Source organism: Myripristis murdjan, chromosome 19 (genome assembly GCF_902150065.1).
Source record: "Myripristis murdjan chromosome 19, fMyrMur1.1, whole genome shotgun sequence".
Lineage (NCBI taxonomy): Eukaryota > Metazoa > Chordata > Actinopteri > Holocentriformes > Holocentridae > Myripristis > Myripristis murdjan.
The window spans coordinates 4,983,644-4,993,087 of record NC_043998.1 but is presented as its reverse complement, the minus strand read 5'-3'; the positions used below and the strand labels follow the sequence as shown (position 1 = coordinate 4,993,087).

General features: G+C 42.5%; 1 protein-coding gene across 5 annotated transcripts; it reads left to right on the top strand.

Annotated features, from left to right (window-relative positions):
- Positions 1-1,506: 1,506 nt before the first annotated feature.
- Positions 1,507-8,859, top strand: dydc2 (DPY30 domain containing 2). 5 transcript variants are annotated; one of them, XM_030078603.1, is made up of 11 exons: positions 1,507-1,571; positions 1,860-2,019; positions 2,776-2,812; positions 5,911-5,990; positions 6,075-6,176; positions 6,479-6,649; positions 6,891-7,079; positions 7,280-7,435; positions 7,836-8,012; positions 8,273-8,428; positions 8,651-8,859. In XM_030078603.1, the coding sequence occupies exons 2-11, from the start codon at positions 1,873-1,875 to the stop codon at positions 8,678-8,680; spliced, it is 1,245 nt and encodes a 414-aa protein (XP_029934463.1). In that variant the 5' UTR covers positions 1,507-1,571; positions 1,860-1,872; the 3' UTR covers positions 8,681-8,859. The 5 variants fall into 5 exon arrangements, with proteins under 5 accessions (XP_029934463.1, XP_029934462.1, XP_029934461.1 ...); XM_030078602.1 differs by having other exon boundaries at positions 6,476-6,649; positions 7,283-7,435; XM_030078601.1 differs by having other exon boundaries at positions 6,476-6,649.
- Positions 8,860-9,444: the final 585 nt, after the last annotated feature.

The following is a 9,444-nucleotide window of genomic DNA, read 5'->3' as shown; positions in this document are numbered from 1 at the left end:
AAGGCTCTGCACCCACAAAACTCTGCACTATATAAGGCAAAGACAACATGCACATTCATACACACATACACACACGTGCTCACACTCGCAGGGGGGAGGGGGCATGTGAACCGGCGGGCTAGACCATTCAGAGGGGAGGAAAGGGCGGGTGGGATTACATTTTTTTCCTGGAGAAACTTTTTTTTTTAACTCCTTGTGTGCTGGACACTCTAACGTTGCGGGAGCCATGGCGGGCGCCGCACCAATCAAAATCAAACCCCCTGTCCTAGAGCGTCCAGCAGCCCTGCACTAAGACAGTAGAAAGAAAAGCACTCGTTTCATCAAAGGGTTACTTTGAAGTTCCTCCTGCACCCACTCATTCATGCCTGGGCTTTGTCTCTTTGTGGCTTGGGGGCCCTGCGTTCCCTGTTGGGACGTCCGTGGCTGTGTGTGCACAGAGCTCTGCAGAGGTCCCCGCTGCTCTGACATTTTCACCACCTCTGTAAAGTTGATTAGCACCGACATGAACTGACAAGGAGAAGACATGATAGAGATCATGAGGAGATGATGAGACTTTAGAATGCAAAATATGGAGGTCTGCACACATTTCTGTTGTGAAAGGCCCGGCCTGCAAAGAACAAAGGTCATCCGAGTTCAGTTGTGCATCAGACATGAGTGAATGTGCTTTGTTTTACAATAAAGCTATCACTGAACTACAGGTGGTTTGATTTTACAATATGGAGTGCAGTACATACTGTATATAGCATTGCCATTTTTCCTGACAAAATACGTTGAATGCTGTTTTTGCAGTAGCCTACCCGTGTTGTGACAATCAGCAGCAGTGAGGAGTTTATAACACTAAGCAGATGTTTGCAAATGTGAGTATGTTTGTTGTGAAAGTGGACTACTGCACATCATGACATTCTGGGACTATTTGGTAAATCATATGTGTCAGGGTCATGTGTTTTTGAGATGATATTTGCCGTGGCTTCTGAGCAGCAGCACTATGAGGGGAGGAATGTGCTAAGATCCAGTTTCCCCTCCAGCAGTTCTGGGGAATGTGGCAGCTGCTGGTGTGTCGTCTGTGCCGGTGTGTCTCAGCACATTCCGACTCCAGCCGGCCAGCAGCGGCTCTTTGCCCTGATGTGCAGCCATTAACTCCACAATCTGGGATTTAGCTGCCTCGAAATCAGCACCTGAGAAAAACCCCATGCCGAAACAATGCAAGCTGGAGCAAGATGAATATGCTGTAGTGCTGTGGAAAGTGTGTGTGTGTGTGTGTGTGTGTGTGTGTGTGTGTGTGTGTGTGTGTGTGTGTCTAATGTCCCAGTAGATCCTGAACAGGCCTTACATCATGACAGTCTGACTCCTTAATGCCTAGTAAAAAAAAAACAACAACAACGTGGAAAACAACACGTAAACAACAAACACATAAACAAAACAAACGAGGAAACAAAACGGCCCAGCACCAGTAATCGTGGTCATACCTTCATTTAAGTAGGAACTACAGGTAATCAGGGTAGGAGGGAGGATTAATGTAGTGACACCGTTACCATGGAGACAACACACATCCGGACGCTCAGCTAAGGAAGGTTTGTTTTGGTCGCTAAATAAGTTGCTATATTGTTTTTCCAACAATAACAATTACGCACAATGTAAAAACTATAACACTTTATAATGTAAATAGGAGCACCGTGATGTTTATGCGCAAAAAAAATAAAATAAAATAAAAAAAATCGAAGAAAATATTCGTTTATTTCAAACAGATAACGATATATCTGACTGGAGGTTTTTCCAGCTGTGGCTAAGCGGTTCCTCAAGCCATCGTTGGCTGTCTGATTGCGAAAACGTAGACTCTAAAATGCTGTTTAACTTTTCAGAGGCTAAAAGGACATGGACTCGGAGTATATCAAAAAGCACCTGGGAAAATGTCTCGCTGAGGGACTCGCCGAGGTGGCCGAGCAGCGCCCTGTGGACCCCATCGATTACCTGGCTCACTGGCTTTACAAATACAATGAGAATGTTGAATACAAGGCGAAGGTAGGGTGTTGTTTTGTTTTCTTGACGGCAAGGGGCAGTATATCACAGCTCAGCATTTGTTCTGCAAGCTCGTAGGAGTTTAACCTCTGCTGCTGCTGCTACTATTACTACTGCAGTGAATAGCAGTGATAGTAATGATAATAACAAAAATAATAAGCTTCAAAACAGAAGCTATAACCTGCTTAGCAAGCATGCATTCACAAAAAAAAGAAGGGTGAGAAATGCAGGATAAACATGTTGGTGAAATTATGGAAGGGTGTTTTATGCGTGAGGGTGTAGAGTGAGAGCTGCTTTGAAGGATGACACAGATTAAACCAGTCTAAGCTGCTGAGAGAGATCAGTCTGAGGACCTAAGGCTGGCGCATCAAGGGTTAAAAGGTCAGAGATGGCACTAAGAGCAAAGGTTAACAAGGCTTACATGTTGTAAAAAAAAAAAAAAAAAAAAAAAAAAAAAAAATGTTTTTCTTGGGGGAGGTTGGTGGTTGTAGGAGCGCTGGAAAGGGTGTGATGCAGTGTTTTCTGCCGGTCTTAGTCGGCTAAATGTCAGATGAATATCAGCAAAACAACTGTGAGCTCATGGGACAAAACTGAGTCACTAGCAGCAGGATGGAGGGAAATACCACGATAACAGCTAGCCTATACAGTTTCACTTCAGAGTTTCTGTCTTTTATCTGAGTCATTTTAGAGAACTGACCCCGTAAAGCCACAAAATCAAAACCCAATACATTATTTCTCAGTTTACTCTTGTAATTTCAGCACAAAGCCGCCTTGGCTCCGCTGGAGCAGGAGCAGGCCAGAGAGTAGTGATGGGAATTCCGGCTCTTTTCAGAGAGCCGGCTCTTTTGGCTCGGCTCACTAAAAAGAGCCGGCTCTTTTGGCTCCCAAACGGCTCCCAAACGGCTCCTCAGATTATTTGTTATATTATATGATATTATATGATATTATATTATTATTTTATTACCAAATTAAGTGCTAAAATGAATGACCAGTGTTCATAATATCAAAAATTTAAATGTTTATTATTTATTGAACATAAATATAATAATATAATATAAAATAAATTATAAAATATCAAAACAAAGAACCACTTCAATAAAACTATATACAGTAAAAGAAGAAAACATCAAAAAAACATCACAACAAAATAAAATAAAAATGTACAATACAAAAAGAAATAGCAGCATCCTGGTAAAAGCACTTTAGCTAAGATTGGCATTCAAAAACACCAAGTGCCTCATAAAATATCAAAAATTTAAATGTTTATTATTTATTGAACATGGAAAAGGGTGCTATAAAATAAATGATAAAATATCAAAACAAAGAACCACTTCAATAAAACTATATACAGTAAAAGAAGAAAACATCAAAAAGACATCACAACAAAATAAAAATAAAAATGTACAATACAAAAAGAAATAGCAGCATCCTGGTAAAAGCACTTTAGCTAAGATTGGCATTCAAAAACACCAAGTGCCTCAGCTTTGATGGATTGATCCTGTTCCTCCTTTCATTTATAATCTGCCCTGTTTTGGAGAAGATTCTCTCCGAGGGGACAGATGTTGCAACAATGCACAGTCTACGTGCCATCACATGTGTAAGGCGTGGGTAGATTGCACACTTTGACTCCCACCAGCTCAGTGGGTCTGCATCTCTCTGGAGAAGGGGCTCCTCGAGATATGATCTCACTTCCAGGTGTGCATCTGCAGAAGGATTCCGTCTTTGTTCACCACTTGCTCGCTCTTCAAAGAACCTCCAAACAGCTGATGTCTGTTGTGGTTCCTCTGGCTCATGCTGTGCTGCCTCTTCTCCCTCTTGGCCCCCGGGCAGTGGAGTTGTCTGGCTTGATCTTGCTGCTGCTGCAGCAATTCTCTGCAGAGCTTCATCAATTGCTCTGTTGTCACTGAATGCCAGCTTTTTAAATCTTGGGTCCAGAATGGTAGTTTCCGACAGAACAGTGTTATATTCCATTCTGTGGAATTTCCGTTCCATTGATGCACAGAGAGCATCCACCAACTCCTTTACCTTTCCCAAAGTTACACTGGTCTGGTGCTCAGCTGTCACTCTCTGCAGACCCTTGCACACTATCAGCATTTTTGAGGCTGTAACATAACTGAAATAGAGTAAACAATAAGTGTTAAAATTACGCTTTGTTTTATTTAGCAATATATATTATTATTATCTATCCAGTCATGTCTAATATGCTTTTTATACTAATAATGCAACAACTACAACAACTAATAAACATGACAACTGAATAATATTAAGAGTAATAACATGATAACATTTGTATACTGTACCTTTCTGCACTAATCTCCACAGTGACCTGCTCAAATGGCTCCAGAACAGTGCATGCCTCCTGCAGTACCTCCCATTCCTCTTGGCTCAGAGGATCAACCTGTGCATTAATTACAGCCAGGGTGGAAATGACTGCCTCCTTGGAGTCCAGAATCCTTTTGAGCATGTGGAAGGTGGAGTTCCACCTCGTTACACAATCCTGTTTCAACTTCAGCTCAGGCATGCCCATCTGTCTTTGGGTAGATCTGAGCTTCCCAGTGGCTGTTGTGCTCCTGTGGAAGAATTCCACTATGGCCTTCACTTTATCCACAGTGGGCTTCATCACCTTCAGAGCATCCCTCACAAACAAATTTATTGTGTGTGCAAGACAGGGGTGGTGGGTCCATTTCAGGGTTTTGATAGCTTTAGTTATGTTAGCTGCATTGTCACTAACACAGCACACAACCTTATTCTCTACATTCCACTCTTTTGCCACTCTGAGCAGCTCCTCTGCTAAATTCTCAGACGTGTGTTTGTCACTGAATTCAAAACAATCCAGCAGACAGGACACCATTTTGTACTTTTCAACAAAGTGGCATGTAACTGACATGTAGGATGTGGTGGTTCGGGATGTCCAGCAGTCAGTTGTGAGACAAACAGCAGTGGTTTTTTTTACCCTTTCCAGGAGTGACTCGCGTTCTCTGCAATACAGTTCTGGAATTATTTTTTGTGAAAGTGTTTTCCTGCTTGGGAGTGAATATGTTGGATTGAGAGCATGGGTGTAGCTTCTGAATCCTTTGTCTTCTACAATAGAAAATGGCTGAAAATCTCTCGCAATCATTTTTGCCAGTTCCTCGTCCACACTGTTTCGTTTTGCTGGGGTCATAGTCTTTTGCAGAAACTGGCTCATAGACCTCTGGACTGTAGGTCTAGGTGGTTGTGGTGTTGTGGGTGAGGCTAGAGCAGCAACAGTTGCAGTAGAAGTACTAGCACCTTCATTAATAGCAGGTTCCATTGCTTGTCTTTTTTCTTCTATTTCGACTGTGGGATGAACAGTCCTCATGTGTCTGTGCAAATTATTTGTGGATCCTGCTCTGTAAGATATTTTGACTTTGCACAGCCTACACTCGGCCTTTGAACTGTCCACTGCATTGAAATGGTTCCACACTTTGCTTCTTTTTCTGTCAGCCATCTCTCACCTTTGAAATTGGCAGCTTGCCGTCTCTTTTTTTCTGCCTGAAGCGCTGTGCAAATCTCTCGCTCTCTCGCTCCCTCCTCTCTCCTCTCTTGCTCTGTGTCACTGTGCTGCGTATGCCCCTCCCCTCCCCCCATTGCGCTCAGTGTGCTGTGTGCCGCGTGCACCGTGCGTGTACCCCCTCCCATCTCCCTTTCTCCTGCTCACTCAGTCACACTCGTCCCCCTCGTGCTGAGCGCAGACAGACGGCACCCCGCATCTTGACCAATCACGTGCGGCTTTCGCAGAAAAAAAAAAAAAAAAAAAAACAATCGGCTCCTGGGAAAAAAAAAAAAACGGCTCCCAATCATGAGCCGGCTCCCGTCGTTCATTTCAAAGAGCCGGCTCTTTGAACCGGTTCGTTCGCGACCGACCCATCACTACCAGAGAGGAGGAGATGCTCCAGCAGAAGCTCAGGGAGGAAGAGCAGAAGATTAATGAGGCCTCGGAAGAGTCCAAAAAAGTATGTTGAGCGACAGATCCTGTTTGTACTGAGTTTGTGTTTGTTTTTCCTCAGCCAGTAATCACAGTGTGTTCATCTTTAAAGGCAATGGAAGCAAAGGTTTCAACTCCTCCATCTAATCCTGTGGTTGAGCAGTCCAGTGACTCCCTCCAAACCAGTGTTGCAGTGTTACCTGAAGGAGATAATGTAAGATTTACCTCTTAATTTAGATAGGCTTAGGCTGTTTTTTTTGTTTTGTTTTGCCATTTTGTAGCTTAGTGTTGATCTCATGCTAACAATTAATCTTTGTTACAAGTCAGACTACAAAAGGTAAATCATCCCTATTTTGAAATTTTACTCTAACAAAGTCCTAAAGCCAGCAGGATCAGCACATGAAAGCAGATGAGGTACAGAAAAGGAACAGCATCACATTAATGTATTCCACACGCTGTTGCTCCCATGGAGTAAATTCATGATGTTTTACAAGAGCTGCATCAATACGCCAGCAGATCTCTCAGAAAGAGCAAACAGGGTCTGATGTGACCCAAACGGCCACGGCAGAAGCTGCAGAGGAGAACAAACCTCTGAGCGCAGAGAAACTCATCACCTCTGATTCAGAAAACCAGCAGGATATGGAGGAGCACCAAACCAAAGCTCAGGAAAATGACACTGAGCAGGAGGTGATAAACCTGATCTCAGCTGTGTGTGTGTGTGTGTGTGTGTGTTTCTGGTGGTGGTGGTGCCTCCCTGAATCTCTGCCATCTCTTCTTGTGTGATAATCTTCAAAGGAACATTCCCTTCTCCTCTTTGGCTTTATACATTTCCCGTGCATGGCTCGCCTTGTGGCTTGGCTTGTATGGTGTGGGAGCAATTGTGAAATGTCTTACCTCAAATACTCTAAGGAGGCGGTGTGTCTGCCAGGTGAAGAATACAGATAATGAAACCGCTACAGAGGCTACTGGGGGGGAAACAGCGGAGATCAAAACATCTGAGCTTGCCAGCGCTCAAGTCAAAGATGAGTCTGAAGAAATACCTGCAGAGAAAAATGAGACAGAGCCAAGCGGCGATAAAGTAGCAGAGCAAGAGGTTGGCCGCGATGATGATGATAAGGTGAACAAATGGCATCCTATCGTATCTATTTACCTGAATGTCTCATAGCTTTTAAGCATCCTAACAAACGACAAGCAGGCTAAAATTGGTAAATCAAGGTACCCGCCATTGTAAGAGCACAGGGCAAGGCGTCTTCAGTGGCTCAGCGTGATGATTAAGTGGTTCAATTACATAAATGGTCTGTTTCACAAACTGCTCAGCAGGGTGTCGATCCAGCTGAAACTGCTGAACCTGTCGCCACCGAGCCATTACAGCCAACTTCTGGCCAAGATGCTGATGATTTAAAACCAATCAACAGCGAGGAAACGCACGAGAAACAAAACCCTCAGTCCCCTGACCCGCAAGAGAAAGAGAAGGTGATGCTGCCGAAATGCTGATCATGTAAACAAATGCTGAATGAGATTGTTTTAATGTAGCTTTTGTTCAGGCTGAAGATGCAACAAACCCAGGATAGAAGAGTAAGGGAGGAAAGAGGAGAGATGGACAGAGTGTTTAAGAAGATCAAGGCAAGGCGAGCGGAAGACAGGTTAGATTTAAAAGGCGTGTTGAGAGGAGAGACAGGCAGAAGGAAACCACAACTGAGAGGAACAGAAGGGTGTTTTGAGCATCCATTTTCCAAAAAGTCTGAGATGTCCAGGTGGAAAAAAAATATATATATGAGTCAGGCTGAGTGAAGGCAGAAGGACAGGATTTAATTTCTGGCTATGTTGTCCATAAACTAATTTGCTGCTTTTCTCAAATCAAACCATTCACCAGAAGACTGATGAACCTGAAATGAGTGAAGCTGATGGCTCCATCCAAGCGGAGTCAGCCTCTGGTCCTCAGAGTGAAGATCTCAAACCAGACGAGACAGTCTCTGTTGAAGAAGAGGCAAAAGAAGAGCAACAGGAGACGCACAAACCAAATTCTCGTCCTCCTCAGGACCAGGAGAAGGTGGTTGCTTTCATCTCCTGAAGCTACTGAACATGTGTATTCATTAATATGTTAATTGGTGTGTGGCAAAAATGCAGAAAATGTATGGCCTTATTCTTTCTATATATCATAATTAGAGTTGACACACTTAGAGAGAAAACAAGTCCAGAGGGGGCAGCAGTGGGAGATTCTGTTCAGTGCTGTGAGCAGGAAACCTAGAAACAGGAATAAAAGGCACCCTGGTTTAATTCTTAACTAGCATTGTTCTGATAATATCTCAGGAGGCAGACGGACAGCAGACAAGCGAGGCCGCTGATACCACGACTCCGGCTGACACTGATGGAGGGGAAGATAGGACAGTGTCCAGTGAGGGGCCGGTGACCTCCCAGGACGAACCTGAAAAATCTCCCTCTGACAAGGAGGACGCCCAGCAGGAGGTACTTCTCTGTTTCTGTCCGAAGAACAAATCAGCTCTCACTTAGACTCTGTGGGTCAAGTGTGAGCAACTCAAAATAAGTCAGTGACATGCATGTCTGTTCCAGTGCTGAAGTGAATAAGTGAGTTTTCTCAGTCTCTGCCCACACTTTACATATTTAGCATTTATACATGATGTATCACCGATGAATCATTTCTAATTAAAGCTTCTTTTTTTTTTTCAGGAAGAAGACAAAACAGAAGAAGAGGCATGACCTGCTTGATGTCGTTATCTCACTGATCCACATGACCTACCTGACACAGATTAAAATGAGCTCCAGTGTACATAGAGCTATCTGACACTGTCACCCACCTAATACCTGGTGATGTGTACATGATGGATATGTATTGTGTAAATATGCAATTGTGGAAGTTTGAATAAATAAACTATGAATTATTAAGTCGTTCTTACCCATTAATTTATGAATAGATCAGTTTGATCCAGTTTCAGACAGTATCAGTATGAGGACAAAAGTCATGTGACTTTAATATGTGATTCATATGTTTTATATGTATATAAAATGGTATAAATCCATATGTAAAAAGTACATATTTTCTTATACTGCTATGGTAATTTTCATTGGCTGACACATAAGAATCTTATTAAAAAACATAAGGGAAGCATAGCTTACATGACATACACTTTACATACAAAAAAAGTATAATGGTCTATATTCATACATATACTGATACGGTGGATTAATTGACTGACATATAACAATCTTATTTAAAAAAAAAATGCCATGCACTTTCCTTATAAACAACATATATAATATTTATTTGACTCATACTTAGTGTTTATATGTTATATGAGGAAAATGGTCAATCATAGTATGAGACATGTCAGAATTGCAAGACATTAACAATATAAATATTTACTATATCTACAAGTGAAAAGATTTTTTCTATTTCTCTTGCACTTGGGAATAATTATGCTACAAAAGAACACAACAGAATGCACAGCAATTTTAAAAACACA